The following is a 15,783-nucleotide window of genomic DNA, read 5'->3' on the forward strand; positions in this document are numbered from 1 at the left end:
CCGGAAACATTCAGCAGGTCAGGCAACTTCTATGGAAAGAGAATCTGAGTTTCAGGTCTAAGATTCTTCAACAGAACTGAGAAAAAGAGAAAACAATGTTAGTGTTGTGCTGCACAGTGGGTGGAAGATAGATGAAAGGACAAAATGACTCCTCTGCTGTGTTATCTGCTGAGTTTTTTCCAGCACTTTTGTGTAAAGTGCAAAATGGCATCACTGATAGGATGGGTTCAGGATGGCTGTGGGACAAGTTGTAAAGATCAGCTCATCAACAGATCACAAGAGTAGTTAAAGAATGTGCAAATGAACAAAAGTGATAAAAAGAGGGCTGTTAAATATAGTGGAATGCAATAGGTTTGTCAAACATGACAAAAGGTGAAGCTGTGATAATGAAGAGAGAAATTCTAAACCAATATCACTGAAATGACCAGTTCTAATATAAACAGGGAGGGCAAGTTACCTGAAGTGCCCAGATGGAAGAAGAGGTACTATTTCTTCAGTTTGCTTTAGTCCTTGTTAGAACAGTGCAAGTGGCACAGTCAGATCAGAGGAGGAGTGGATGGAGAATTAAAGTTGCAGGCAATGGGGAGCTCTTGGATTTAAACAAGAAAGTCTGCAGATTCTGGAGTTGGAATGCAATACACAAACGTGCTGGAGAAACTCAGCAGGTCACACAGCATCCATAAGAAATAAAGGGTAACTAACATTTTGGGCCTGGGCCCTTCATCACCTGATCTCCATACTCCTGCTACTCCAAAGTAGCAGGCACCATATTATGAATATTAAAGGAATATGTGTGCTCTTAATCCTAAACTACTGCCACAAATCTAATGAGCAATTAATTTGTAAATTCCACAAGTTATACACAAAAATAACATCTTAGGTGAGATCACACTTCTGCAAACCAAACAATGCAATCATAGAAACTGAATAGCAAGTTCTCCAGATTCTCAAGTCCAACCTTTCTCTGAAATATGCAAGATATTTTGCTCACTGATAATGATTGCTTTATTAATACAACTTCAGTATTTATCAGCAGTATTTAAGCCAATGCATGCTTAAAAACAGTAAAGGCCTATATGTGAAAGAAAAAAAAGTTCTTGCATTTCTGTAGCATTAAAAGCACATTGTTATTTTGAAGTGTAACAGCTGTTGTCATGTGCACAGAGTTGTATCTGCTGGCAAATGACCTTCTAGATTTTGCATTTGTTTATTATTTCACTGAATATTTACAACTCTGTTAACATAACACAAATGTATTTCATGCATAATCTGCTTGGTACCAGTTGGGATATCATAGAAAATACCATTGTGGTTTATAGACATTTAGTGGGGCCTGATTGTCTGCTCTTGAATAACTTTTAAGTAGAAAAACAGATTTTGTGTTTACTTTTCATAGCATAATGGATAATAAGAACTTCTTATTAGCATGGTTTCTGAGTTTCAGTGGGAGCCTGGGTCAGAAATAAGTCAGTTAATGATCAGCCAGTAAATTGACTTGACTTCTTGAGATCACACACTGTAATTTTATTGAAATCCCTAACTCAATGAAAAAATGTAAATAGTCAATTTCTACAAATTAACCTATTTCTTCAGGGCTGCATTTATATACAGTACTTCCAAAGTTGTGGTGAGAGATGAAAACTTGTGTGAAATTTCTTGGCTGTTAGCAGTTTTCTTTCATAGAAAGCTGGACAGTGTTTCTTCTTGGACTACTTTTAATAAATTACTGTGTCCACACTCACATTACCCCTGTCACATTACAGAGAACAGTGTGTCTTTTCAAGAGAGAGACAATCCATAGAGCTTTACACTGGGCATAAAGAAAGTTGAAACTCTGAAATCTCAAAGGTTGAAATGGCTTGATTTGATTTCCAAATTTGACCCTTGTTTTGATGTAGCCATGTGGAAATAAAGCTGTTTTCCTGTGGCAACAGAGACACAAGCAATAGGGGACAATTGTTGTATCTGGATGAAGGTTGAACTGGGCTCATACTTTAATGTGAGAATCCTTAGAGGTGACATTTGAGAAGGCCAGATATATTCGCTCCCACCAGTTATCAAAATATTGATGAAGCAAGCAATTATCTGACCAGGCAGCTCTAAAGGAAACACAATTAGGAGATTTCAGGAAGAAGTGTTGATCTAATTGTTTCTTTTCTGGGGTATTATCAAGTCTTTGCTGTAACAACTAATAATAAGACTCACATTTCCAAAACAATTTTTGTGGGCTTGGAACATGTCAATAATCAACCTCAGTAAATGACCCAGTCATAATTAGTTCTAGATCGGAGACAGTCCATGGCTAACACAATAAGTGCATTAAATGTACAAAGATGGCTCACAATGACAGTTTGTAAGTAGAATTTCTGGAGTTGTCACATAAGCAGTGTTACATCTGCTGCAAAGGACTGGATTTCTATTTATTTATTTGACCAGAATGGTTAAGATTGGGTGCTTCTGAATAAAAAGTGGCATTGAAAATAATGCATTGCACACCCAAGTTTCTATTCCATACCGTTGAATCTAATTTAATCATCTATGTATATGTTAGAGACTCATAGTTCTTTGGAGAACTTGTGGTAGGTTTTCAGTTTGGGTGCGTGTAATTTGACTTTTCAATAATTTTTCTGGTGTAATAGGACCCTGGATGTGCATCCAAATCGATTAACAATAGGTGGAATCAGATCAATCGAACCAATTCTTCAAAGGAAAGGCCAAGTTATTACACACGATTTTGTTGGATGTGTGATGGAATTTGCTGTCAACGGTCGTCCACTAGAACCCAGTCAAGCTTTGGCAAACCATGGGATTCTCGACAGGTCTGACATTTCACAATTAGAGTTTTTATACAAACTGTTAAACTAGTTGCAGAATATCAATTACCTGCTCTGCTCCTATGATATGCACTGCCCTCCGTTTTATTGACAGCATTAATAGATTTATGGCCCATTAAAACAGAAGAGAAGGATACTGTACCAATAAGTTATGGTTTGATCCATTAACAACCACATTTTCACTTGGAATTTACAATTAAAAGATAGCAAGGTAGATGGGATTTTATTTGGCAAAGTTAATTTCACATTTATTTAAAATGACAGTTTTATATTCTTTCTGACAATCATGCTTTAAATGGTGCTGTTGAAATAATGAAGATTAGATGTTGAACAAAAATTATAACTGTTGAATGTTAGCAGAGTGCTTGGTATTTCCATGTAAATGCTGATAAATTCTGGAAGCTCAAACTTCCGAAGAGGTAACTTCCACCACCTTAGCATTGAACTCCTCATGGAGACCAGAGGCACTTGCTAACTTTCTGTAGTTCCCCTGGTAGTTATACTGGGAAATCTGGGGAATGAACTTGTGTATGGTTAGATCTGCCCATTCATTTCAATGGAGAGGAATGACTTTGAAATCGAAAAGTAAGAATAGCATCATTTGCTTTGTTTAATTACTTGCATTGATTAAGTGTTTTACCTTATGGTTGTTATTTTGGAATTGTTTGCTGTTTAATTGATTTTTAATGGATTTTCAGTGTTTGTAAATGCCAAACTTTCACAAATTCTCATATCATTCCCTCTTCCTAAGATGTATGGGTCAGTAAGTAAATATGACAATGAAAATTTTCCACCAGGGTGCAGTTAAGTTTTAGAATTTCTAAGGAGTTATGAGAATGTGGGAGAATGGAAAATGGATTTGATGTCGGGTGAGTGTTAAGTGGGTACAGAACAAGTTGCAAGAGGAACTCAGTTGGTCAGGCAGCATCCATTAATGTTTTGGGTTGGGACCCTTAATCTAGACTGGAAGGGGTGATGTATCAGAGGTTTGCTTCTGGAACTTGGGTTGCCGACAGATTGAACAGGAGTCTGTGTGGCACCTGTTACCGATGGATCAAACAGGAGTAGCTGCAGAAGCTGTCGAGCACTGGAGGTGAATCCACGGACATTCAATGACTGAAGGAACCTTCTTTTGCTTCTTTCTTTCTTACTGCAAGGGGTGCCAGGAGCATTAATGGCAACTCTTTGTCTGCCTTACAGCAGACAGAAGTCAATTTCATGTAATATTACATTTTTGTACTATTACATGACAATAAAGAGATCTTGAATATGTATGTATATATATATATATATATATATATATATATGAAGGGGGAAAGAAGTTGGGAAGGACAAAATCCTGTAATATTATCCTCTTTTTGGTTTGGTCTGAATAAAAGGTCCCTCCCAAAACATTGACTATTTCTACCCATGGATGTTGTCTGATCTGCTGAATTCCTCTAGCTTATTATTAGTCCAAGATTCCAGCATCTGAAATTTTTATTTCTGTGGTGTTCTTCTTGGTGTAAGTGGATAATTAACAGTTAGTTCAGATTCAGTTAGTTGAAGGGCCTGTTTCCCTGCCATACCTTTCCACAACTAGAAAGGTAAAGGAGGCAGCAGTGCACAGGGAAAATCAACCATTCTGATGCCACCTTAATTTAGGATGCTGTCAAAAAAGGTTCTCTCATGGTAATTACAAGCTAAAAAGAACACAGGAGACACACCGCTGCTAGGAAATACAGGCCTTATCAAGCTTGAACCTTTGGCAACTATGATCTTTTATAAACGTGATTTATCTCTCTCATCCTTTAATGAACAATCAATAATTAGTGGTGAGATTCTCAACTTACTGTCGCTATTTATAATATATTTTTGGTGTGCAATACTAGTATTATGTAATGTAGGGATAGTAGTATCTGAAATCTAGATATGCTAACGTGAGACTTCATTTATTCCAAAACAGTACCAATAAATATTAATATTTGAAGGCATGTTCAAATTTAAGAGGTAGATTAGGGAGCTCATTAATGAGTGAGCCTTCTGTGCCCCCTAGTTCCCGCTGCTCCCCAACCCAACTACTCCCCCCGAACGTGCTGCTCCCCCGACCCTGCTGTTCCCCCTGACTCAGCTTCACCCCGCCCCCAGACCCTGCTGAATACGCACCCCTGCCCAGGTCTCTGCTGCACACTCCACCCCCACTTTGGTCTCTGCTGCTATACACCCACCCCACCCCACCCCTGCCAGTCTCTGCTACCCCTACCCCCCACCCACTTTCCCCCATCCCCTCCAACAGTCATTATTACCCCACCCAAAGTTTCTGCAGATCCCCCCCCCCATCTCTGCTACTCCTCCCTGCCCCAGTCTCTTCTTGTCATCTGCTACGGTAGTGCTTTACCTTATTGCCACTAATGGAGAAAGCTTAACAATCCACATACAGGCACAGCAACACAGATTAAATGTGACAGTTCATGTTAGACGTTGTTAATAAGTTCATCTTGAATAAGTTGTCTCTTGTCTGTTGTTTAATTCATGACTCAAAGTATTAATTTCAGGTGTATACGAATTGAAGGTGTCTGTCTAAACAGCCCTTGCCAACATGCCAGCTCCTGTGTAGATTACTGGTCATGGCAACAGTGTAATTGCAAGCATGGATATACAGGAAAATATTGTGAAAAATGTAAGCTTTGAATTTTTAATTTCCTTATCTAATCATTACTATTGCAACAAATGCATGAAAACAGTATTGAAAGGAAGATGTTATACTTGTAATAAGGCAGAGAGAGATCCAGCAACTGGGGTAGTTTGAAATTCTGACCTTTTCACTCCTATAATGAATGTGATTAATTCTGACTGTTTAATAAAACTGGGTGGCAGGATTTTACATTTGGACTTCAAAATTGCTGAACTGAATTAGAAATGAAGATGCTGGTGATTATTGCAAAGCAATGTGTTTTCACAGCTGGTCTGTTAAATCCCTGCTATAGACTGAGTGTGAAAGAAAAAAACATATTGGTGATAGAGCCTCAGTTCTGCACCCCCATCCCCACCCAGGTCTTGGCAGGCAGCCAGGTTGGTACAAGTGGTCTCAGTGACCCAAGAGGCTGAGGATCATCCCACTGAGCAGTTCACTGTGAACTGACAAGTTTATTATCACATGCTTTTCTATAATTGAACCAGTGACCCCATAGGGATGTATGATAGGCCATTGTGTGACCCCATTGTTTCTGTTGGCCTCATACAATGACAGCGATATTCTAAAACACTTCTACCCTATTGCATATTTTTATTGAGAGGTTTTGGATCACTAAAACTGAAAACTTTTTGTCAGGTCCAATAAATTAGCAAAGACTGGTGAATAATGTAGGAGTTATTGCGGGAACAGCCAACACACAAATTTGTGAATAGTAACTCTGGTTTCTGACTCATTTTTACTATATTCCAAACTATTTACTTTTAATTAATTATCTCCAAAATGACAATTCTGTCATGGCTGTAGTCAGCAATATGTGAGACTGTGAGGGAAGATGGCTGATTTGTTGTCAGATATTCACCATTTCCTTCTCCATTTGGCTCATAAATGGTTTGAACTTCCCCTCCCACTTTTTGTTTCCACTATGTTCCCCAGTATTATCCCTTATAGGAAGACTGTCAATGAATGAGCAATGCCATGGCAGAGAGAGACTGTTGAAGTCATTTATGTCTCTATCAGCTCCACATCTCTCCAATAAATGAGAGCAGCTTTCTCCATGCACATTTTTTTTATTTTTACTTCTCATGGATATGTTTCTTTCCAATGCTTTGATTGCCTTTTATTCAATATCCATTTGTGGTAATAATTTACATGTTCAAATAACTGAATGATAGAGTGTAATCTCCATATTTCCCTCAATGGCTTATTCCCATTACCTCATGTTGCCAATTAATGGAAAATGTTAAACCAATAGATGTTGTTGCACAGTGGACGAGTCTCTGAACCCAGATGTCAGTGGCTTTGATGAATTATCCAGAGACAAGATTTCACCTCTTAGCATAGAAACTGCAGGATTTTAAGTTATTTGAAACACTTTGACATTTTGTTTATTTAAGACTGTACTCTCACGATTACAGGAATCAGAAAGGAATGTGAAGTTGAAACCAACAATAAGATTATCTGTAACTTTGCTGAACATTGGATCAGAGTAGAGAGGTTGTCTGATCAAAGCCTGTTCCTAATTCTTTGCTGTCCTCTCAAAATTTCAAAATTTGAGTATTCACATTAGTTCACTCTTTAACTTTGATTTAATGACAAAAATGACCAATGCATTGCATAATTTGGTGTATTTAAATGTTATTACCAATTACACATCATATTAATTAACTCACTGTAACATAACCTAAGTTGATGTTCAAATTGATGTTGATTCTGCTTTAAAATTTGATCTTTCTAGTGGTCAACGTGGATACTGCATTGTCATTGCATGGTAGGGGACGCCTGGATTATAAAATTAATCAGAATAAGAAGAGAGACTATTTATTAAATCAGAGTTTGAAGCGGCAAACTTCTAATCCTCATAGTGCAAGCGGTTTGGACCTAAAATTCAGAACAAGAAGCAAAAATGGTATTTTAATTCATGTCCAGGAAAGCAGCAATTATACTACTGTGAAGGTAAGATTAAAGATGGTTTTAGATGATTTAATTAGACTGAATGCACTACAATGGTTTTAATCATTGTTCCCATCGCCGATGTCCTTTCTTCATAAAATTATTTGCCACAGTACTAGGAGATTTTAATTAGATCTAGACAGTGTGCCAGAAGTATCCTTCATCTTAACTCTTGCCAGCTATGTGATGCTCTCCCAGGTCCTCAACTCCAGAAGCTAAAGCTTCATGGAAAATGGTCAGGTACTAGAGATGAATGCATTTTGTTCAAAACACCCAGTCATAAAGCAAAATCTACATGGAGCCTTGGAAGATCTGCTCTGCAATATCAAGTGTCCAGTTTAAAATATTATGCATCCACCATTAATTCAGGGTGAAACACTGTAAAATATATTTCACTGCTGGAAATTTGAATACTGTAAAAGAGGAAAAAGTTGGAAAAGAAAATGGAAACTCAGCACTTCATGATGTTGTGCCAGCCTGTATAATCCTAATCCATGATCAACTTAATCCTTCCCTCCCTTCAGCCCATAACCCTTCAATTTTATTTTATATCCATGTGTGTATCTAGGAATCTTTAAGTGTCCCCATCATACCAGTCCCCACCACCACCCCAGTAACACATTCCAGGCGCTCACCATTCTCCATGTGAAAAATGTGCCACTGATGTTTCCCCTAAATTTTCAACCCCTGGCCTTAAACAGATGCCCTCTGGTATTGGCCATTGCTACCCTGGGATAAAAGTGTTTGCTGTCCACCTAAATGGTGCCTCTCATCATCTGATATACCTCTATTAAGTCACCTTTCACCCTCCATTATTCTACAGGGAAGAGCCTTCACTTTGTCAACCTTTCTTTATATGTTCTCTGATTCAGACACCATCCTGGAAAATGTCCTTTGCACCCTTTCTAAAGCTTCCACAATTCCACAACTGTGGTCCAACCAGTGTTTTATGTAACTGCAACATTACTTCATGGCTCTTGACTCAATCCGCTAACTAATGACCCACACATTCTACACATTCTTAACCACCATATCAACTTGCACAGCAACTTTGAGGGACCCCAATTCCTCTGTTCCTCTATACTGTTAAGAATCCTAATTAACAAAGTTGCACCTTCCAAAACTCACCACTTCACACTTGATTGGATTGAATTCCATCTGCTACTTCTCTGCCCAACTCTGCATCCTGTCCATATACTGTTTTAATCTACGACTGCGTTCAACGTTATTCACAGCGGCACCGACCTTCATGTCATGTGCAAATTTACTGATGTGCCTCTCCACTTCTTTTTGTCCATCACTTGCAAATATGACAAAGATCAGGGATCCCTGCAGAACACCGCTCATTGTTGATCACCAGGCAGAATATTTCTACCATCCACTACTACCCTCTGCCTCTGAAGGAAAACTGCAGGTGGTCTGTTTCAACTATTTTTTTCTATTTTACTAGTAATTCCAATATACAGTGGCAAATTGGAGAATATCTTCTTGATGGTTTTGAATGCCTCATGTATTTCGATTCTTTATTATTGATGAACACATCTGACAAAATGATGCATGTTACATGGAACTCTTTTTACAAATGCTGGAACCATTTACCTTGTGATGTTTCTTCATGTGTAACAGAGCAAAGTAAAGTGGCAATACAATATTTTGACATTTTTGCAATTTCTTTTCTGAACTGAATAAAAAGCATTGCAGCTGTTTTGTACAGAAACCTTACCGAATAATGTGGTTTCATTTTTCAGTGGCAAAGTTCACATTGTATGCAAAGTACTTCTTGCAGACTTCGAGTAACCCAAGGAGTCAAAAAGGCCTTCAGATATTTGAAAATGATATGCATACACTCTCAGATGGTTATTAATGAAGACAAGCTGGTGTGCAATAGACTGTACAAAGGGAACATGATATTGGAACAGTGAGGGAGGTTGCATACCATCACTCTGTGTCAGGACAATGTAAATGATGAAATTTGGCATATTTATTTTTCAATCGTGATCTAACCCAACACTACTTAAAAATTGCATGTGGCAAACCATATAAAAAACTTCTGCATATTTGACATAGCATTTCATTTATTGGGCATTCTGCTTATTTTTAAAAATTGAAAGTGGCATTTTTCCAAATGGTCAAAATAGATTCATTTTTGAAGAATTAAACTGTATTTCAAAGCATATTTATTACAATGTATACTACAAATATTCATTGCATGGCAGTACAATTATTTAAAGGGATTTGCAATGTGGACAAATTACTGTGCTAAATTACCTAATGAACTTGACATCATAATGAGAAAATAGCACCGAAGTGATAATTTACAGTAAAAATCTTTTACCTGGATTCATTCATCATTAATGTGCACACACGTATATTTTTGCTTTCTTCATAGGTAAAAAATGGAAAATTGCATTACACCTCTGATGCTGGTGTTAGTGGAAAAGTAGAAAGGAATATTCCTGAGATTTCTGTATCTGATGGACACTGGCATACTGTTCAAATCGAGAAAAATGGATCCATTACAACCTTTACAATTGACAGGATCTACGCTCGAGAAATCCTCCATAATACTCAGGATTTTGGAGGATTAAATGTCCTAAGTGTCTCCCTTGGGGGCATACCTCCAGGGGTCAATTATCAGAGCACTGTTCCAGGTGGGTAATTACATACCTTAAGGTATCAATCTATCCACATGAGTTTCTTGATTAAATATGAAGCATTTATTATCAGTGGATAGAAGACACTCTGAAGTTATTGTCAGCTTAGTTTTGTACACCAAGGCTTCAGGACCTTACGGTGAATAGAAGATGGTTAAGTATTGAGCCAAATCAAGTTGACTGATAGCAGATGGTGCTGCAGGAAAACACCAGCTGTCAATAGTGGGTTTTAGCATGTCCTAGTTTTTGGCACATGCCCCACCAATAACAGAATTCTAGTTGGAGCAAGAGGTCAAGTGTTAGTCTGACCACACACTCCACTGTTGGACTCACTGTTCAGCCCAACTACAGAGCACTAATTCCACTTGGAACTTTCTTTGCATCCTGAGGATCTCCCAAATGTGGAGTGAGCTCATTCAGGAAATATAAATCCAGATGAGCAGGTATCAAAGGTGGCTAATCAAAGCAGAAGGCCATATTTAATGTAATTCTAAATGGGCACTTAAAAGGGAACCGATAATTCCTCAAAAGATAAAAGCTGGATCATAGAAGGATAGTTTGTTCATTATTTGTAGCTTGACAAACAAATAGACTTTTAACTTTTTATGACATTTTAGGTTTTTAATGAGTAGGGGTATCTGCTTGAAGGACACTGCCAAATATTGCACAATAAAAGAATCTCCCATTGTGTTAAAAGCTACTTTAAATCAGAACAGGATTAATAGGTGGGAAATAATGAGGCCAAGGTATGTGGACATAATTCACCTGCTATTTTAAAATTGTACATTTTTCATTGTTTTTTAAACCATACTTTCAATTGCAGAATTTCCAGCTAATTTGCTGTGGTGTAGTAGAATATTCAAAACAGATTAACTGGTCAGTTGCAGTTTTTGGACCTTGCTCTTTGCAATTTTGGCTGTATTTAACTATTTGCAACAATAACCACACTCCAGAAATACTTAATTGAGAGTGAAGTGCTTTGAGACACTCTGGGGCCAAGAAATCATCATATAGTTAGATTTTATTTTTACATTTTAATATAAGAAAAGGCGAGTTAATGGAACTAAATTCAGTAGAACTAAGGCGGCTGAGAAAATCTAAAAAACATTTTTTTCAATTATGATGAGTTTTTTATAGAAAAGAATAGGAAAGGACATTTTTTTTTCTGAATGCCCAATTTGTGGCCATGGGTCAAAGTGTAGAATGTTCTATGAGAGATGAAAGATTAACATTTAAAAAGCATGTCTTCACATAGAGTTGTTGGAAAATGGAATGTTTTACTACAGGGGATGGTTGAGACAGAGATTATTTCTTCAACAGGACACAGAGAACAATAGAAAAAGTAATTGCAGAAGCTTCAAATGTGTTGGCCTTTCATTGCAAAGTTTTCCCATCTGCACTTTGTTATTGGACTCGTGAGCATCATTGAATAAAGACCTGTCAGTTTGCAGGTTGTCTAAATAATCTGTGAAATTCCATACAGCATATGGTGACAGAGGGAAGCCATCTGACTCCCAATGGGCAAAAAATTGTGGACCTAGAGGATGTTCTGAGGATGTTAGAGGCAATATATAAATAATACCACAGTAAAATCTCTGTTATTCGGAATTCAAGCAACCAGTAGCCTCAAACAACCGGCAAAATAAATCACTGAAAATAAATAGGTAAAAAATATGAAAGTTTAAAATTGACACTCCCTAGCAGTCAGTTGACCAATCCACACAACATGCAATCTCAAACAACTGGCAAATTTACTTATATGGCATTTATCAATTCCCAAAGATACTGGATACCAGGGGTTTTACTGTTTTAACTGTATTTACTTAAAGTCACATTATTTATGCTCATCAGAAATGAACCAACTAGGAAGAATGTCACATCAGTTATCATGGAATGCACAATTATTGCAGAAAATGGCTGAAATGCTGACCAATATAAGCAATATTTGAGGAAAGAAAAGTTTAACGTTTCAGTTCAATAACCTTTTGTTGTGACTATCTTCCTTTATAATTACCTGGAGAGACTAGAATGTCGTGGTTGCTTATGACTCATTCAAAAAAGATACGTACCAAAGTTGAATAGAGTTTTCCAAGCTTTATTAAACTTTATATGGGTCACTACATTATTACAACTTTGTTATATGACTAAATGATGCATAAAACAATACTTAAAATGGACAATAAAACTTTTTGGTCCATTCCAAATCCCTCCATCTTCACAGAACAAAAGAAAATCAAAACTGAACTGTTTTATCTTAAAAATGCAGAGAGACAGAGACCTTTGCTAAGAATACATTTCTACGGAGACACTCAAAGAATGTCAACAAAGTCTTCACAGTCGACTTGCTGAATCTGCATTTTAACCCTTACATTACCAGTATATATATATATATATATATATATATATATAGTCTTCTTTCTTTGGCTTGGCTTCGCGGACGAAGACTTATGGAGGGGGTAAAAAGTCCACGTCAGCTGCAGGCTCGTTTGTGGCTGACAAGTCCGATGCGGGACAGGCAGACACGGTTGCAGCGGTTGCAGGGGAAAATTGGTTGGTTGGGGTTGGGTGTTGGGTTTTTCCTCCTTTGCTAGTATATATCAGCTTTCTGCATCTGGCAAAAGACAAATTTTAGTAATTGGTCTGTTCAGAAAACCAGTTTTAGTCATAATCCGAAATTGACTTACAAGTCCTCTTTTGTCCTGGATTGTATCAACAATCTTCCCCATCTACCAGGAATTTTGAGACGCTGAATGGTCTATGATGATTACGAGATCCCCAGCAGTGAAATTGCACCTGATCTTAAACCATTTCTGTTGCTCCTGCAACAATGGAAGATATTCCTTCGTCCATCTTTTCCAGAACAAATCCAAAATAAATTTTACCTGCTTCCACCTGTGGCATACATATATGTCTTTCTTCTGAAACTGTCCTGGTGGCAATGAAGGTTTACCTTTAGGAAGCAAAATATGGTTTGGGGTAAGTGCTTCAAGATTTGGATCTGTTGAAGTCTTAGTGATTGGATGACTATTGAACTATTCAACTTTGCATAGAACTGTCTAAAAACCCTCTTCATTAAGATTTTGTCCATCTAGGATTGAATTAATCAATCTTTCCCATGTGAGCTAGCAGGAGGATTGAAGATCCCATTAATTTCTTTCCGAGCTAGTTCATTATGGATTTGAGTCCGATTCCAGTTTACGATTGCTTTTCATAACTCGCGCTGAGCTCCCACAAAATTAGTACCATTGTCAGATCGTAGATCTTTCATGTCCATGTCTGGCGATAAAATGCCAAGGGGCATTGATGAAAGTGTCTGTATCAAGTGATGATGCCGCTTCAATGTGAATTTGTCTTATGGCAAAGCATGTGAAAATAACACCATAGCACTTCACAACAGTCCTTGAATGCTTCACTTCAAAGGGTTCAAATAATCAATTCCAACATATGTGAATGGTGGTTCATCTGGAGAGACTCCGTCCAGAGGCAAATCTGCCATCAGCTGTTGTCCAGAAGGAGTATTTACACGCTGACAAACAACACATTTCATTACAATCTTCCTGCTTAATCTAATGGCACCACAAATCCAATATTTTTCTCTTAATCTGTATAACATATGGTTGCAACCACCATGACCTATCTCTTCGTAAATATGTTGAGGAATTAGATTTGAAATGTAAAACCTTTTGGCCAGTCTGACAGGATATTTCATTTCTTCTGGCATTGCTGTCCCACTAAAGTGCCCACCAACCCTTAAAACCCCATTCTCAAGAATAGGGCTGAGTTTACATATGTAGCTTATCCTTTCATCAGGCAAATCTCTTCCTCTGGAAAAAAAGCAGATTATCTCCATCTCAGTATTAATTAAAACTGTAACTGTGAAATGTCTCTTTTTGTAAGTCTCAAGATCCCCTGTCTGACTGCAATGATTCAGAAACCATCTTTTAAATCTGAGCATCCATGCTGTTGCCCTTTTCAAGCTATTCCAGGATGAGAAGTAATGGATTAAGTGTGTAAATAAATCTATTTGTTCAGATATTATCTGAACAGCATTTGCAATCTTATTTTTGATCTTCTGGTAAAATTTATTTTATTATGATTTTGAGGCCACTCCTTTTGAGGTTGTAGTAGAAATTGAGGCTTGACACCCACATTTTATTCTTCAGAAAAGACTTGACTTTCAAACCTCTGGAAGCAGATTGGCAGGATTGTTAACTGCATTAGCATATCTTCACTGTATTGGACATGAAACTTTAGCCACAAAATTTCAAAATATTGTGGTCTTATTGTTGGTGAATTTAGCACAGTAGTGCTATCAGTCCAAATATAGTTTCATCTGCAAATGTTTTTTCAACATTGTATCCATTCTGCTCACCATGGTTTCAATGGAGCCACTCTGGCCTTTCCCATTGCAAATCCACAATGTACTTGATCTTTGTTATCATGTAGTAACAAGTAACTAACAATTCCATAACTGTCTTCACATGCATCTGCAATATGATGCAACTGAGCAGATGTTACAGATCTGAAATTTGTGGGTTTGAAGCATCTGTCATTCTTGAAGTCTTCCAGCTTATGATTATCCTGAATGCAACACATCCATTTTTGAACAATGGCTTCAGGTATCTCATCATCCAAACCAATCTTCTTCTGACACAAATCTTGCAGGAGCCTATGGCAGTTAGGATAACTGGTGCCATTATTTCTAGAGGATCATATATCGAAATGACTGTTGACAGAATCCCCCTTCTTGTGAGAGGTCGGTCCTTCAAAGTGATTTTGAACTTAAAAACATCACACTAAATACACCATTGTTCACCTAATACCTTCTCAACAGGAAAGTTGTCATGGTCTTAGTCCAAATTCTTCATTTCTTTGCCCTCCCTCTTTCAGGCATGGCACCTAATACCTGGCGACTCATTTGGTAAGTAAAAAAACCTCCTTTGTTGCAGATTGCCTTTAACTCATGATAAAGGGCTATCGCTTCTTTACTGTAGCTGCAGAATTGCGACAGTCATCATCATAGAAGTTATTCCTGATGGTGCTTTTAGCTTGAGAGCTAAATTATTCCCTATTGTTCTCAGCACATTTCCTAAGGGCAAAATTCACACAACTTGGTGATGAAGCTGCTCTAAATAGATGCCCTGTCATTCTGTTCTGACTGTAGTCTCCATCAGGCCACCAAAGGAATCGTAACAAGATACGGTCCTCATTTGGTACTTTCACCTGGTGGAACATTGCTTCATTGTCTGCAGTGATGATGGCAGGTTCTTTACAGAATCTAGTTAAGATTCCCATCAACGTACTGGTCATATCAGGACCCTATAAGAGTTGAGAATTTAGTGAAGCTCCCTGATAGGTTGCTCCGCAATCAAACACCACACAATGTTTTTTCTTCTTCTGTGGATGTAAAACTCCATGGTGTGGTAAGTACCATTTTTTTTTTGCCATCACTACGTCCAAAAATACTATCTGGTACTTTCTCTGCATATCCTTTGGATATAATATCAGACACATATTTGGTGTAGTGTGAATGAAAGAAAGAATCTTTATTGAATTTTCTCTTTAAATTCAGTGTACGTTGCTTGGTAACACTTCTATTATCAGGCATGCCTATTTCCCTTTTTTTCAAAGAGAATCCAATGCAGTATTGATCATGAACCTGCTTAGCAGA

At 37.6% G+C, this 15,783-nt stretch overlaps 1 protein-coding gene across 2 annotated transcripts in view; it reads left to right on the top strand.

The window, feature by feature from the left end:
• The window catches only part of fat4 (FAT atypical cadherin 4), a 465,822-nt gene that overhangs the window by 421,830 nt on the left and 28,209 nt on the right, over positions 1-15,783 (top strand). Inside the window, exons 14-18 of one of the 2 annotated variants that reach the window (XM_069925241.1) lie at positions 2,640-2,819; positions 5,369-5,493; positions 7,244-7,461; positions 9,848-10,109; positions 11,433-11,548. In XM_069925241.1, the coding sequence (XP_069781342.1) occupies positions 2,640-2,819; positions 5,369-5,493; positions 7,244-7,461; positions 9,848-10,109; positions 11,433-11,449 (802 nt within the window). In that variant the 3' untranslated portion in view covers positions 11,450-11,548. Of the gene's footprint in view, positions 1-2,639; positions 2,820-5,368; positions 5,494-7,243; positions 7,462-9,847; positions 10,110-11,432; positions 11,549-15,783 lie in introns of those variants that run through there. The other variant, XM_069925240.1, reaches the window with a different exon arrangement.

Source organism: Narcine bancroftii, chromosome 3, assembly GCF_036971445.1.
Source record: "Narcine bancroftii isolate sNarBan1 chromosome 3, sNarBan1.hap1, whole genome shotgun sequence".
In the NCBI taxonomy this organism is placed as follows: Eukaryota; Metazoa; Chordata; class Chondrichthyes; order Torpediniformes; family Narcinidae; genus Narcine; species Narcine bancroftii.